The 16254-nt window shown below is 37.5% G+C and overlaps 1 protein-coding gene, 1 long non-coding RNA gene and 1 pseudogene across 2 annotated transcripts; 1 reads left to right on the forward strand and 2 right to left on the reverse strand.

Moving 5' to 3' along the window:
* The first annotated feature begins 122 nt into the window (after positions 1–122).
* On the forward strand, positions 123–3328 carry LOC125471769 (annotated as a pseudogene).
* A 747-nt stretch (positions 3329–4075) lies between these two features.
* On the reverse strand, positions 4076–6440 carry LOC103942399 (exocyst complex component EXO70A1). The gene is given in 2 exon segments (XM_048572530.1): positions 4076–5213; positions 5216–6440. Coding segments are annotated over 2 exon segments (1881 nt in total). The 3' UTR covers positions 4076–4557.
* An 8800-nt stretch (positions 6441–15240) lies between these two features.
* Positions 15241–15934, reverse strand: LOC103927852. The gene is made up of 2 exons (XR_007253801.1): positions 15592–15934; positions 15241–15468 (listed from the first exon to the last, which is right to left on the reverse strand). It is a non-coding gene; the product is annotated as an uncharacterized LOC103927852 (long non-coding RNA).
* Between the last annotated feature and the right edge of the window lie 320 nt (positions 15935–16254).

The following is a 16254-nucleotide window of genomic DNA, read 5'->3' on the forward strand; positions in this document are numbered from 1 at the left end:
ACGTTTGTGCTGACTAACCGGCTCTAAACCCACTCAGATGAAAACCACCCCATACGTGCATTCCACACGAAACTATCTCCACCCAAAACGTTAAAACACTAATTAATTAATTAAACATACTTAACATGATCCCAGCAGCTCCTAAGTTGAATTAGCCACACACGACAGAGAGAGAGAGAGAGAGAGTGAGTATACAAAAACAGATCCGATTTCATTTCACAGACCACACAGAGAGAAGCTTCCACTTCCTTCTCCTCGAGGTCTCTCAGATTCGACATTTTGTAGAATTGGGAATTTAAGGATTTGAATTTATAATGTGGTGCTCTCCAGCTCCTGCTCTCCTTGCGTTTCTGCTCTGCTTTTTGAGCGCGGAGGCATCGGTCCACAAGTACGCCTGCTGAGAGATTCGCCACCAAAGGCAGCGCCTTCGTCGTCCACGGCGGCAGCGAGGGAATTTACTCTTCTGCCCCTGCTCAGTCCGCCTCCGACTCAGTCAACGGCGACTCTTTCATACGGTAAAGTAAATCATAGAATTCCATTTCCCCATTTCACTCTCTTTGCTTCTCCAGTTTTAACTTGCAGTTGGCTAAGATCTGATGCACAAATTGAGTTCATTTGAGTATTTGATTTATTGGGTTCGTAAATTGCTTGTTTAGTACAAAGTCAGCAGCTTTTTTACTGGGACCATTCCATGTGATTAACCCAGTTCGTGTGTTATTGTTGCACCCTGTTTATACAAAACCATTATCTGATTTGCTATTGTAATTTGAAACCAGCTTCGAAAAGGTTACGTTTCGGAGGAGCAGAGAATCTGCAAACCTGAGCTCATGGCCAGTCCATGCCATTGTTTTTGAGGTGGAAGATAGAGAGACCATTGGGGGTTCAGCTTATGGTGGTCAAAGAGCGGTATGTTGCTCAGGGGATCTGGCGAAATTGGGGGTGTGTGCACAAGGAGAGATCATTCACCGCCAGTCGACTGAGAATCCAGGTTGGCCCCAGGTTTTTGGTGTCTCATTTGAAGAGTATGAGGAAGTTGCTACATTGCCGTCCAAATCCATACCGATTACGAAAACCGGGATGTACAATTTGTATTTTATTCATTGTGATCTGAGTATTAAGGATGTGGTTGTGGAGGGGAAAACTATATGGAAAAATCCTACTGGGTATTTACCTGGTAGAATGGCTCCTTTTATGAGTTTCTATGGGTTTATGTCCTTTGCCTTTGTCATACTCGGGATCGGTTGGTTCTCACAGTATGCAAGATTCTGGAGAGAAGTTTTCCCGTTGCAGAACTGCATCACTCTGGTAATAACACTCGGTATGTTTGAGATGGCTTTGTGGTATTTTGAGTATGCTGAATTCAACGAGACAGGCATCAGGCCAACTGGGATAACTGTATGGGCTGTTACCTTTGGGACAGTCAAGCGCACGGTAGCACGTGTGATACTTTTAATGGTCTCTATGGGCTATGGTGTTGTGAGGCCTTCCCTTGGTGGGCTTACATCAAAGGTGATTTTGCTCGGACTGACCTTCTTCCTAGCATCTGAGGTTCTTGAGATGGTAGAAAATGTCGGTGCAGTAAGTGATCTTTCTGGGAAGGCAAGATTGTTCTTGGTTCTTCCTGTGGCAGTATTGGATGCGTTCTTCATTCTTTGGATATTTACTTCCCTCTCTGCAACTTTGAAAAAGCTTCAGGTACCTTAATTTTCATTCCAATGATATCAGTGAATTATTAGTTTTTCAAATATTAATCTGTTCAACTTATGTTTTCCGTTTCACCAAAATGAAAGAATAAAGGTGCTTGAAGTTGAATCTATGGGCAATATGAGAACCAACCTTTACTATTCATCTATAGATGTGGTATATGCCGGCTACATCATACATGTACTTGATTGTAATTTACCCAATCATCGCCATCAGGTCTTAATAGTTGATCCTGTAACTTTCATGTTTGTGCTTATGCAAGGGATTAAGCGTGCTGCGTATTGTGAATCGAAGAGCTTTAACATACAGCTACCTTGTTGATTACTTTTTCTTGCTTTTGTTTTGTGACAGGCTAGGCGAATGATGGTTAAACTAGACATTTACAGGAAGTTTACCAATGCGTTGGCAGTAACTGTCATTGTGTCCGTGGGTTGGATATGCTATGAGGTAATCTTTTAACCTACATCCATGCCCTTTCATAGGAAGAGAGAAAAGTATAAAGTTTTTGTGATTTGGTGGTGGACTTAACATGGTCAGGATAATTTTTACTTGCGCAAAATGATTTGCGTCTGTTGAATCCATTCACACGCAACTTTCTTTGTTTTAAATTTGTTTAATTCAGTTATTACACGTTTGATATTTTTCAACGTTGTACCTGCAGCTGTATTTCAAATCAAATGATGTTTACAATGAGCAGTGGCAGAACGCATGGATCGTCCCTGCCTTCTGGCAAGTTTTATCTTTCTCTCTCCTATGTGTCATCTGCATTCTTTGGACGCCATCGCAGACCTCAACAAGGTAAAATACATGGCTTCCATGATTCTTCTTCGTTCATCCTAACGTTCAAAACTTTGTTCGTGTTTAACATGCCACATGGGACGTTTCCCATAATTTACGTGAAATCTCTCGAATCCTTCTGTTGGTACATGAATTATCTCTTTTATTAACTGCCATCCCAATCACATGTCGGTGGTGTTTCAACACTATTGAACGCGTCCTTGGTCCTTGTTTTATCTAATGACCGTATCCCCACACTATTTTCCTTTTTTGACAAGATATGCGTACTCTGGAGATAGCGAAGAGTTTGACAAGGACGACACGAGTTTGACACTCATAAAACCGGCCCTAACGCCTGCTAAGGATGCTGGTAATGCGCTGGAGACTAGACCGGTGAAGAGCAGCAATGGGGCCTCAAATGGCGACGATGGAGAAGACAAGATAGAGTAAAAACAGAACCCAGCTGGAATATTTGTTGACATTGCAACAATTTCCAGCTGCTCGGGAACACATGTTACACGGAGGAGCACGGATCATGGCATAGAAATTTGTATGTTGAGACTATAAAATTAGTTCGCGTAATTTAATGTTTGCTTTTTAGTCCTTAATGTATTTGTTTAATTGGTTCCTGAATTTTCTCACGAGTAGAAGAAAGGTGGGTAAAGGAGATTTGTTGTGTTTCTTTGTGATAATATCATTGGCGGTTTGCAAGTGGTCGATTGTTCTAGTGATTGTAGCCTTCGACTCTCTGTGTTCTGCGTTCAAACTCAGTTTCCTTTCCCAATGTAACTTTAAATAATAGTATCGCTTGTATTCGAAAGTAGAAATTTCATTGGCGGTTCACATATTTGTTCAGTGCTTTCCCTCAGTTTGAGTTCAGGGCTAAATTGGCGTTGTGCTTGCAAGGATTTTTCAATGTGACCGGTACATATGATGGTACATCACGTGTCACTATACAAATGGTAAGATATGTGTGTTAATAACTTAAAAAATAAAATTTCCCACCACTTCTATTAATACACGTGGTGTACCATTTGTGTTTCCGTCGTAACTAAAAATTTCTCATGCTTGCGAGGTAGTACGCAAATTTAGTCGAAGATATTTTACTTTCGAGCAACGAAAGAAGCAAAATCACCGGTTAATCTTGTGCACATGGTTTTCAGGTGTTTGCGTAACTGGCAGCTGTTTCAACAACGGGACGAGCAACATCGCTGTACTAAGAGCTAGTTGCTATACTAAACCAATATCGTTACACCTTCCGTTATAAAATCACCCTATCCAAACTTCGCTACGTTCATGGAGCGAAATTCAATCCGTAATTATCAGTTTAGTAAGATACAGAAAGCTATCAAGTGAAGTTATCAGCATATTACATAAGAAACAAAACCAATACAACAAAAGTTGAGTCGTTTAACGTACCGAAAACCGAAAGAGAGATGGCATAGGCACCTTAACCTGAAAACCGAAAGGGATAGAGGGACCAAGTAACTGTATGTAAATACGCATTTTTACCGACGTGCCAATAACCTTCAAATGATTTTTCGGTTGAAATTTATGCGTATGCAGAGTGATGGCGAATGTTTATACAAACAACTTTCGGTTAACATAAAACTAACTCATTCATTTCTAGAAAAGTTATAAATCTGAAGTGTGTTTCGGAAATCTGCCTCATCAAAAGCTAAAATATATGACATGGTATACAAGTAACCTGGAGCTACTACTATAAGAAGCGGCTTCTTGATATTAAAACAAAAAATGGAACAACACACATGCACAACAATTCGAATATGAACAAATGAAACAAAATCTAGATCGTGGTAGTAATAATAAACAACATGCTTACAGGGCAGAAGCATTCGGGCGTGTAGACTTGGCTGCTCTGTAGAGCTACAATAGATCTCAATCTGACCTCCCCCAATCAACAGAATATTGAACTATGTAGGATTTTTAATGAAATGGAAGGCTCAATGAATCCCAGACTGACCAGCACCATCATCACCCAAACACTCCCCAAAAAATTCAAAGAATGTGTCCTAGTTTCTAAACTTGCAAAACTTAACTTCAATTTGATCACATTCACTGAGATCTCCTCCTCAAGTGCTGGGATACCGAGTACCCCTCAAAGAAATCCAATACAGCGGTCTCCAAATCCTCGGTCGAATACTTGATGTAGTTTTCCGGATGCTTCCCACTTTCTATATGGCTCCTGAACCGCCCAAGGAACGACCTGTATGCTGGGATCAACTTCTCTGATATAGATATCCGTAGCTCCTCCCTAAGCTGAGTATCCGGTATCAACCAAGTAGCTTGGGTCCTATGAACCTCCTCAAACATAGCATTGAAGGACTTGAACCTCTCTCTCAAAGCACTCTTTGACACCCCGGAAGAAAAACTCCCGCTAACATGTAACCCTTCGTCTCTCAAACAATACAACACACCTACCCAAGTAGCTCTCTGGTAACTAGTAGCTGCCTGGCGGAACTTCCCGGTCAACTTCCTCAAGTAATCGTCTCCAATCATTTCCCGCAATTCCGGAGACCCTTTCACCTTTTGAACAATGTAATGAACATTGTTCATCATGAACAAGTGAGCTATTGAAGCATCCTTATAGTGCTTAGACTTGCCATCCAAATTAAATTGCAAAATCACAATAATCCAAATCAAATGCAGAGCCAGAGGGGTCTTCTCCTCCAACTCGGCGAACTCCATATCCGGAGTCGTGGGATCGCCGAGTACCGCGACCCCGTGGAGGGCTTCGACACAATAAGCTCATGCAAAGTCTGCTTATAATCCGATATCAAACTGATGTAATTCATCACATACCGAGTCAATGGATGAATCGTTCCGCCGGGGACGGGAACCCTAGACGGTTCGCGAAGCACGGCGTTCTCAAACTCAGATAGAATTCCCCTCGCTGCCTCCGCCAGCCTCGACAAGATCTCCACCGCCTGAATCCGAATCGACTCCGACGATTTCGATTCGAAAACCGATTCGATATCTGGCATCAAGTCCATCAGAGCATCGTGCAAGTCGAGAATCTTGAAGAGCTTCTCGGGCGACCTCCGGCTAATGCTGATGGCCTCGGCGAAGTTGAAGAGCTGAATCGCGGGGCCCTTGACTGTCTCCATAAAGCAAGCGTCGTCAATGGCGGTGCCGATGCCATTGAAGATTTGCTCGCAGAGCTTCTTCTCGGAGGCGAAGACGGTCCTCACGCAGGCCTTGGCGGCGCGTATCCACCGTCGGATCTTGGTTTCCAGCTGCTCCCACTGCAGCCTCTGAACGTCTCCGATGCTCAGCTTCTCAATCCCCAGCTTCCGGAAACTCGAGTCCACCGCCCCCTTCCTGACGCCGCCGTAGACCTGAATACACTCGCGGAGGTAGCCGGCGGCAATCATCCGCTCAGCGATGTTGCGGAGATCGAATACCGCATCGGAGGGGATGAGATCGAGCTCGCGGATGCTGCTGGCGGACCGGTAGCTGCTAGTGTTCGACGAATCGCCGCGCTGGAGAAGCTCGTCAACGTCACCGGCATAGATGGAGGAGGCCTTAGGTGTGGTCAAACCGCCGTCGTCTTCAGCCGAGTAATCCTCGAACTCGGAGTTCGAATCAGCGACGCAGGAGTGAGTTGACGAGCTCGGATCGGCGGAGGAAAGCGAGTCAGGCTCGATGGGAGTGGTGTGGTTGAGGAGGATGTTGCGGAACTCGTCCTCCAACCGAGCCATGGCGATCTGGATGGCAGAGTTGAGCTTGGACTGTTCGCCCTCTGAAGCAAGCGTGGCTGAGGACAGAGAGCGTTGGATTTCATCGACGGCCTGTAAGTAGCGATCGATTTCGTCGCGCTGGCCGTCGAATATCATTCGCTCTCGGGCCTCCTCGGAAGCCGTGGAGTCCCAGACGAGAATAATATTCTCCGCCGCGTCTAGCTCTTGAAGCGAAGGCGGCGGCGGTGGAGATTCCATGAAATGAAACGCAGACTTTCGAGCTTACGGCGGCGGCGGTGATGGTGTGGTGGGGTGGGGTGTTGTGGTGGTGATGAGTGGGGAATTGAAATTTTGGGGGTACGAATGGGGAAGTTGAGGGAAATAGGATGGTCCTTCAAAAAAGGCAGCTGTGGGATTTTGTTAAATTTCTGGTTTGAAGATATTTGACAGTTTGGACTTTTCCTTACTTCGAGTAGCATAACTGTCCGAAACACTAGGGAAATTCTTTTGGCGCCGGTGTTTTACTCATAACACCTACTCTAATGGTAGACTAAAAGCTAAATTATCCTCTAAAATTTTCCTCCGAACCCACTCCAACCCAAGGAAAAAATTTGGGCTAAATGCTAAATGCTAAACCAAGGCCAAATTCCTCTCAAAATTTAGCCCAAAAATTAGAGTGGACTCCACCCAATATTTATCGGAATTTAAATTTTTTTAGATTAAAATGTTCATAAAATTAATTTACGATAGTCTACATATTTATTTATTTTTTAAATTTAATTTAACAAAAAAAAATAGCCTAAGTTTATTCTTTAATAATCCCGGCTAAAATTTTAAGCTAGAACGGTTGGAGCAGAAAAGCTGTTTCTGGGCTAAAAGCTAAATTTTCCGGACTAAAATATTTAGCTTTTAGCCCAACCATTAGAGATGGTCTAAAGGTGAATTTATGCTGTGAGTCGAGAGAGACTAGCACATGTCATTGTATTATTGGTTCAGGACGTTTGAATAGTATTTGTTAAGGCTTCAAAAAGATGTGTATGTCAATTTTTATTTATTTATATATGTTTAGTGTGATGATCACAAGTTTTAGTTACGGTTGGTTGCACGTAAATAGACTGCGCTCATTACTAGTAGTAGATATGCACAAGCTAAGTGAACCCCTCTATATGAATCTACAGTCAGAAATCGATCATTCTACGACCTGGTTTGGTACTGAGGTGATTCTGAAAAAAGCTGCTATCAAAAAAAGCTGGGAGCTATTTTTGTGTTTGGTAAACACTCAGCTTCAGCTTTTTTTTCACAGTTTTGGATGAAAAAAAGCCAAAAACAAGAAGCTGCAAAACCCAGCTTTGAAAAATCGATTTTTTTTCACATCTGTTTTACATAAAAGTTTACCAAACACTCTAATACTGTTTTTTTTTTTTTTTCAAAAGCACTTTTACAAAAAAGTTTACCAAACACTCTGCTGCTTTATTTCACAGCTGCTTATTCTCACAGCACAGCAGAAGCAGCTTTTTTTTCAAAGCACAGCAATACCAAACCAGCGCGTATGTGACTAATCATAGTATTTTCCTTTCTAGTACAGTTATAACTCAGGATCGGCGTGAATCCTAACTATATCATGGAGATGTACAAAACATGATTAATCTTTTTTGTTCTATTGTCAAATTATTAAATTGTTGAACGAGTACTACATTCTACTAATGTTCATCTTCAATTGTAAGTGAAAACATTTAAGTTTGAAAATGGTAAATAACAAGTTTGATGTCATATTTTCCATTATGTAATCCTCCTCCCAAATATTATTGCAAAACATCATTATGTTATAAAAGAAAATTGGAAATTTGAGAAATGTTTGTGTTAGAGCGGTTCCAGCAGTTAGTCTACGGCAAACGCATAGGCGAACACGAGAAGGTTACCGCTAAGACGTTACCCAAGAGAACAAGATATAAAGAGTGAAGAAGAATGAAAGGAAAACGGATGACAATATATAGACTTTGATTGGGGTTGAATTTTGACCATTCCATTCAAACTCTAAGCAATCAAACACGAATATTACTCTTCGTCTTCAACGTACATATACTGACGGCATTCGAGAGTTTTTGAATAAATTGTCCTAATAATTCACGACACACAAACGAACTTGGTACTTTAAAGGAAATTTGGAAAGTGACATTTTTGTTGAATCAAAGTGAGGTTCTAGCCTTTTATTTACTCATTTAGAAATCATCATATCTTGTAAGTGTCTTTTTTTTTTCAATTCACTACGTCTTGGATTCAATGTCTCTCCTCTCTCCCTTCGTGTTTTTGGACTAAGTAGTAATACAAAAAAATAAAATAAAGAAATCAACACAACTTGACTTAGATAAGTTGGTCAAAGCAGTGTGACTCTTTGCACCCAAAGTTCGAATCACTCTTGTATTAATAGAAGAATTAATGTAGAATATTGTTTGCATAAAAAAGTTATTGAAAAAGAATCGGAAGACAGTCAAACTATACAATAGAGAAACATTTGAAAAACATGAAGAATGAAAGAACCAAGAAGCAAAGCGTCAATCTAGACTAATTCTTTCTCGGCTGCATGTTAATTACCAATTAATATGATAATTTTTTTTTAATACATACAATATTATCTACATGGGTGAGGGAGTGATTTAAGTCTCACATTGGGCTGACCATAGTAATTTGATTTTAATTCAAATTTCAGACCTCTCACTTATAAATAAAGAAAAATATCATTAGACCGTAACATTAAATAACTAACGTGGCAATTTCTTATTTGTTATAAATAAACAAGGTTCAGAGTTGGCCTAGAAATAGAAGTACTAGAACATCAAATACCTACGGAACTAGACAAAATTGTCATTAAAATGTTTAAATAATTAAATTTGTGTATATAATGCATCCGCAATCAAGGCCCAAAGTAAGAGCACCACTCTTCATCAATTTGGGCTTGGGCCTCCCGAAGATACCATCCCATGTATTTTTCGAAAAAGGCTTTCTAATCGCGCCAGCTCTGCAAAATATATCATACATGCCAGCGAAGCACTGGCTGGCCTAAGTTTTCTGCTGTCTATGATTAACTAATTAATACACTAATTGATTAACTAAATAATAATAATAATAATAGTAATAAAGAACTTAATGATGAAATTAATGAAGTCAACTAATCTACTGACGACATTCACGTGCATGCATGCTTTGCACGTGCACATGCAACATTTTGCACCTCTTTAAGAATATCAATCGTATAATTGCATTATTAGTAATTTTATTTTTTATACAACGATATTCTTACTCTAAATGAAGGAGATTGAACATAGTGAGCCAGCTATTGACAAGTTATCATCGTATCGAACTCAAAAAATACAAATAGAAAACGTCGTTATTCATGTGAATAAACATGCAGTATGAATAGTACAATACTATTAGATTATATAATTAGTTGATAATCTTAAATTAATAAAAATTAATGAATTGGTTTTGAAGGGAGCGTAACACAATATTTAAGCTTTAACAAGATCATGGAGCATATTTTTGTGGAGTTTTGTCTTTTCAATAAATAAAATATTAATTATTTTAGTATTTTTGGAGTAGTATATGTGTGCGGTTGGCTACTTAGAGGTCACCAGTACAGCACACTATTTGCTAGGAACAATCAAGAAGGGAGAAAAAAAAAAAAATTTCAATTTTCAGAGTTGCACGAGTCATGCAGGCGGTATTCAAGGAGATCAAGCAAATGATTTCCTTGCTGTCTATCTAGAGGAAGGCCGGTTGAGTTTTAGTGGCGTTTCCCGTTTAAAAAGTGCATTATTCGTCATTTAGTACTACAATATAGTAGTATTCTTCTCGATTGATAAATAAGATGTCTTAGGTTCTATTATTGTTAGAGACAAATTTGAATCACTTAGAACTGTTGTGAGGCTTAACCCACTCCTCCACTTCCCTTAATGTAGATAATATCAATTGTTCACAAAAAAAAAGTGCATTTTTCGTTTAATACATAATTTTCACATAGTGTCCTTAATTACAAGTGAGTTTATCTCCTAATAATGATCTCTAGTTTTGCTCTAGCAGTATTTTTTTTTTTTTTTTGGTTCCTTTTTTTTTTAATTTTTTGTGAGAAAGTAATTCATTCGATGAGAGAAACTCCTTGTACAGCTGGTTCCAATACAATCAAACATAAAAGCATTATACGCCTTATCAAGAATACTATACTTTCAAACATGCAAATTTTGTAACGAGTGAACCTGTCTAGCTAAGGTATCAACTACAAAATTTGCTTCCCAAAAGATGTGAAACCACTTTATCAAAATTAGTAAAGTAGTGTGTCTCAGTTAGTAACCGTGTTTCAAAAATAAAAGTTTTCTATTTTCTAAATGAAAATCGCAACCTCAGCTAATACTTAGACTGGTCCAGACGGGCGCCTAGGCCTTGCCTACCTAAACCAGCTGGGAATTACTCAAGCCAGTTGACAGCTACCTAACCCCCAAGTGGTGTCTAACCGACGCTAAACGGAGAATTTTAGAACGGGAATGGAGGAGAGAGAAACGACATCCGAGTGGGAGATTGGAAGCTGTCATGCCCTTGCTTGAACTTGGCCCAACCGGATTTGGGACCTTGATTCTCTAGAAATGGGCCTTAATGTGTGAACTTGAAAATTAATATTTTGTCATAGAATGGCTTACAACTGTTTCATCATGACATTTCTCTTGTTTTTATTTTTTATTTTTTATCTTTTTTACAAAAAGGGATGCTTTCGTCAAGGCAGTCAATTCTTTCGGAAGTTCAAATTTTAATTTTTATTAATGTGCTTTATTTATTAATAAGCCTCGGATATAATAAAAATCTAGCAGCAAATTACGATCTTGATTGAGTGAGCAAACTGAGCATTGGTAATTGTCGAATTACAGTACAAAAAATTAGAATTATAGTAAATAGTATAGATATTTAATTGGACTTTGAGTTTTCTTTGGCAAACCTATACTTCCAGCTGTATGATGTTCATTTTATTTTATTTATATTTTTGTTGTTTTGCAGCTGTATGGCCTGTAAACCAGAGAAGGGTTGACTTAAGTGGAAATACAAAAATATTTGTTTGTATTTGAGTAGAAAAAATGATTCAATTTCGGAGGAATCTAGCTTGAAATTATCAAAGAATTGGTTAACCATCTTACTCATCTGTACGAATGTGTTAGAATGGAATTCTTAACTCCAAATCCTATTTCGTAGTTATCGTTTTGCATATCAAAGTAATTATTAATTATAATTAGTACATGATTAGTTCGACAATAGGGATTGCTCTAATAATTTGATTCAAACTCGTAATAACAATCATCGAACATGAAATCTCTCATTTATAAGTGGAGATAAATATGACTAGACAATATTATTTTACAATCATTTCATTAAAAAAATAGTTTAGATATAGATGGTAGTTTAGAGAAATAAATGGCAGTCTACTAAAGCTGTATTCTAGTTAAGGGTCGTTTAACAATCATTTCTTTGTAAAATTTTGTCCCACACTTTTTGGAAACTAAACAAATTTTCATTTTCCAGTTTTCTGAAAAAATGAAAACTGAAATGATTATCAAACGGTGATTTCAGAAACGTCAGCCCACACTAATTATCCAACAACTATGCTTGCCCAAAAACTATGGAAATCTTCTAAGCCCAACAAGGTCTGCACAATCCAAAACTGCACAAAAACTTCAGCCGCCCCTTTTGGGACGGGAATGAGTCGGATTGGGTGATGACAATACCATATATGCCACGGCGATTATAGGAGAGCTTCATTGGATTTGTGAGCACCATAAGTTATAGCGAAATGTTTTTTTCCTTGTTAGAGTAATGAAAATAATATTCTAATTACAGACAGAGAAATTGCTTTCTGAGTTTCATTACTTAATGAAGAAGTAATTACAAATGAGTATATTTACGCTTTGCTAAGTAAGCGTAGTGACTAATCACACTTGATTAACTAAGTAACGCAAGGATTAGTTACATAACAGTTGTAACCAATTTACAGCTATCCACACTAACTAAAATATCTAAGTATGAGGTGTCTCTTTACACCCCCTCAAGCTACAGTTGTAACCAATTTACAGTTGTAACCAATTTACTTTATTATATAACATAAATTACATAAAATATTATTAATTATATAACATATAATATATAAAAATTGATAGATTTTCCTTCATATTTTGGTCAATTATAGCATGAGATAAAAGCTCAAGTGATACGAGCTTGTAATACTTTATGAAATGTTGCTTGAAACTCGTATGAATTTATAGTGAATTTGAAGAGGAATAATTGGGTCAAACATGCAGCCTAAAACACATTGGCAAAGGTGGACACATAGAAATGCACAACTTAATCTATATACTATTATTAAGAGAACCCTCATTGTCAACTTTTTTCCCTTTTTTCTATGTTGCCCTCACTTTTGATACACATTATTGACAAAAGGAGGGTAAAATAGTAATTTTGCACATTTTCACAAAATGACAATCATATCCTTATTTTTCCTATTTTACCCTCTTTTTTTTTTTTTTTTGAGAAAATAACAATCATATACTTATTTTTCTAATTTTACTCTCACTTTTGATACACAATATTTACATAAAGAGGACAAAACGATAATTATGTAATATTAAAAAAAATATATGCACTTATTAAGAGAAATTAATCACATACACACAAATTGTGTGCCCTCCGCTAGTTGCAAATAACTAAAAGAACAAATTGGGTAACTTGATTAGACAACAATTGAAAAACAAAAACAAAATGGTCAAAGTTAAGAGGTCGCGTGTGGAAGTGGGAGAGAGTTCTTCCTGATCTCTTCTTAGTTGGAACTAAAGCTACAAAAGTTGCAGATTTAGTATTCTTTGGTTTTCGAAATTAAAATAAAACTTTGATTTCGGATTATAAAATACTCGGACTGATAAATGAGATGTTTTAGGTTCAATTATTGCAAGAGACGAATTTGAATCACATTATTGCTACAACCGTTGTGAGGCTTAACCCACTTCTCCACCTCCCTTGATGTAGATAATATCAATTGTTCACAAAAAAAAAGTGCATTATTCGTTTAATACATAATTTTCATATAGTGTCTTTACTTACAAGTGAGTTTATCTCCTAATAATGATCTCTAGTTTTGCTCCATCACTATTTTTTTTTTTTGTTTTTTTTTTTTTTATGAGAAAGTAATTCATTCGATGAGAGAAACTCCTTGTACAGCTGGTTCCAATACAATCAAACATGAAAGCATTATACGCCTTATCAGTAATACTATACTTTCAAACATGCAAATTTTGTAACGAGTGACCTTGTCTAGCTAAGGTATTAGCTACAAAATTTGTTTCCCAAAAGATGTAAAACCACATTATTAAAATTAGTAAAGTAGCGTGTCTCAGTTAGCAACCGCGTTTCAAAAATAAAAGTTTTTTATTTTCTAAATAAAAATCGCAACCTCGATTAATGCTTAGACTGGTCCAGAAGGGCGCCTAGGCCCTACCTACCTAAACCAGTTGGGAATTACTCAAGGCGGTCGATAACTACCTAGCCCCCAAGCGGTGTCTAGCCGACGCTAAACGAAGAGTTTTAGAACGGGGAATGGAGGAGAGGGAAACGACATCCAAGAGAGAGATTGGAAGCTGTTATGCCCTTGCTTGAACTTGGCCCAACCGGATTTGGGACCTTGATTCTCTGGAAATGGGCCTTAATGTGTGAACTTGAAAATTAATATTTTGTCATGGAATGGCTTACAACTGTTTCATCATGACATTTCTCTTGTTTTTATTTTTTATCTTTTTTTATAAAAAGGGACGCTTTCGTCAAGCAGTTAATTCTTTCGGAAGTCCAAAATTTAATTTTTATTAATGTCCGTTATTTATTAATAAGCCTCGGATATAATAAAAATCTAGCAGCAAATTACGATCTTGATTGAGTGAGCAAACTGAGCATTGGTAATTGTCGAATTACAGTACAAAAAATTAAAATTATAGTAAATAGTATAGATATTTAATTGGACTTTGAGTTTTCTTTGGCAAACCTATACTTCCAGCTGTATGATGTTCATTTTATTTTATTTATATTTTTGTTGTTTTGCAGCTGTATGGCCTGTAAACCAGAGAAGGGTTGACTTAAGTGGAAATATAAAAATATTTGTTTGTATTTGAGTAGAAAAAATGATTCAATTTCGGAGGAATCTAGCTTGAAATTATCAAAGAATTGGTTAACCATCTTACTCATCTGTACGAATGTGTTATAATGGAATTCTTAACTCCGAATCCTATTTCGTAGTTATCGTTTTGCATATCAAAGTAATTATTAATTATAATTAGTACATGATTAGTTCGACAATAGGGATTGCTCTAATAATTTGATTCAAACTCGTAATAACAATCATCGAACATGAAATCTCTCATTTATAAGTGGAGATAAATATGACTAGACAATATTATTTTACAATCATTTCATTGAAAAAATAGTTTAGATATAGATGGTAGTTTAGAGAAATAAATGGCAGTCTACTAAAGCTGCATTCTAGTTAAGAGTCGTTTAACAATCATTTCTTTGTAAAATTTTGTCCCACACTTTTTGGAAACTAAACAAATTTTCATTTTCCAGTTTTCTGAAAAAATGAAAACTAAAATGATTATCAAACGGTGATTTAAGAAACGTCAGGCCACACTAATTATCCAACAACTATGCTTGCCCAAAAACTATGGAAATCTTCTAAGCCCAACAAGGTCTGCACTAGGGGTGGGTTCGGTTCAAAACGGTTCGGTTTTTTGCCAAAACCGAAACCAAACCGAAATTTCGGTTCGGTTCGGTTCGGTTCGGTTCATTTTTTTTTTGGTTTTTTTCGGTTCGGTTTTGGTTTTTTTGCGGTTTTTTATTTTTATTTTTAAATGATGTAAATGGAAGGAACCTACCTATCAACCTCCCAGTTCTCATATATCAGAGAATTGAGAGCCTCAAAATCCTGAATATATTCAAGTAATTCAACTACTTGTGATCAAGTAGAACGAATTCAAATTTTCAAAAGTTAAGCAAATACATAAACATATATTCTTCAAGGAAATGTACATCACCAGGATTCAAAATTCAAAAACTTTAAAATTTACAAAATCATGAAATAACTCAACAAATTAACTGATCGATGCAAATCGAAACAAAAAAAAAAGCAATTGGGTTCTTCTAAATACCATAATCGGACTTCAATAGCGCATGCCCAGTGCCCACATTCAAATTCATAGTCAAGTCCACAATAGATCTAGAAAATTCCAAAACATATTTAGAGAAAAATACAAACTTTTTCACCTTAAATTACATAAATTTCAAATGGCTAACCATACAATTAAAAACCTATGAACTGACAAATAAATAAAACCATAACCTTTGTTGCAGCGATATAGCCATGATCGTCGCAAGCTCTTTCAATTCCTCTTTTTGTCAGATCTCGAAAAGGGCGAGCGAAAATCATGGTTTGGAAGAAGAAATCCGCAAGGAGGACAGGAGAAGACTGGAGAGAGAGAGTGATTTGGAGGAACAGAGGAAGGAGAGGGAGAGGGAGGGAGAGAGAGAGAGAGAGAGAGAGAGAGAAAGAGAGGAAGCAAAGGCAAAGAGGAAGCAGCGGACGGAACAGAGAGGCGTTTGAGATCTGAAATGAAATGGGAGTGAGACAGCTATGGTTTGTAAAGTTAAGAAATTTTATAAAGCATTAAACATAAGAAACCTATAAATAAATTACTGGTACAATTATAACAACAGAAAGCCTACAGTCAAGTTGGCTTGCAACAACCAACCCCAACCCGTAAGGAAAGGGTTCAAACCCTGAAAACAACATGTATTTTTAGTATTTATATATGATTTTTTTTTCGGTTCGGTTCAATTCGGTTCGGTTTCCAAACCTCAAAAACCGAAACCGAACCAACCAAATTCGGTTCGGTTCGGTTTGGTAGTTTCGGTTCGGTTTTTTTCGACCTCGGTTTGGTTTTCGGTTTTTTTCTGTTTTCGGTTTTTTGAACCCACCCCTAGTCTGCACAATCCAAAACTGCAC

Source organism: the organism of the source record quoted next, unplaced genomic scaffold (assembly GCF_019419815.1).
Source record: "Pyrus x bretschneideri cultivar Hongxiangsu unplaced genomic scaffold, Pyrus_bretschneideri_v1 Contig61, whole genome shotgun sequence".
NCBI lineage: Eukaryota > Viridiplantae > Streptophyta > Magnoliopsida > Rosales > Rosaceae > Pyrus > Pyrus x bretschneideri.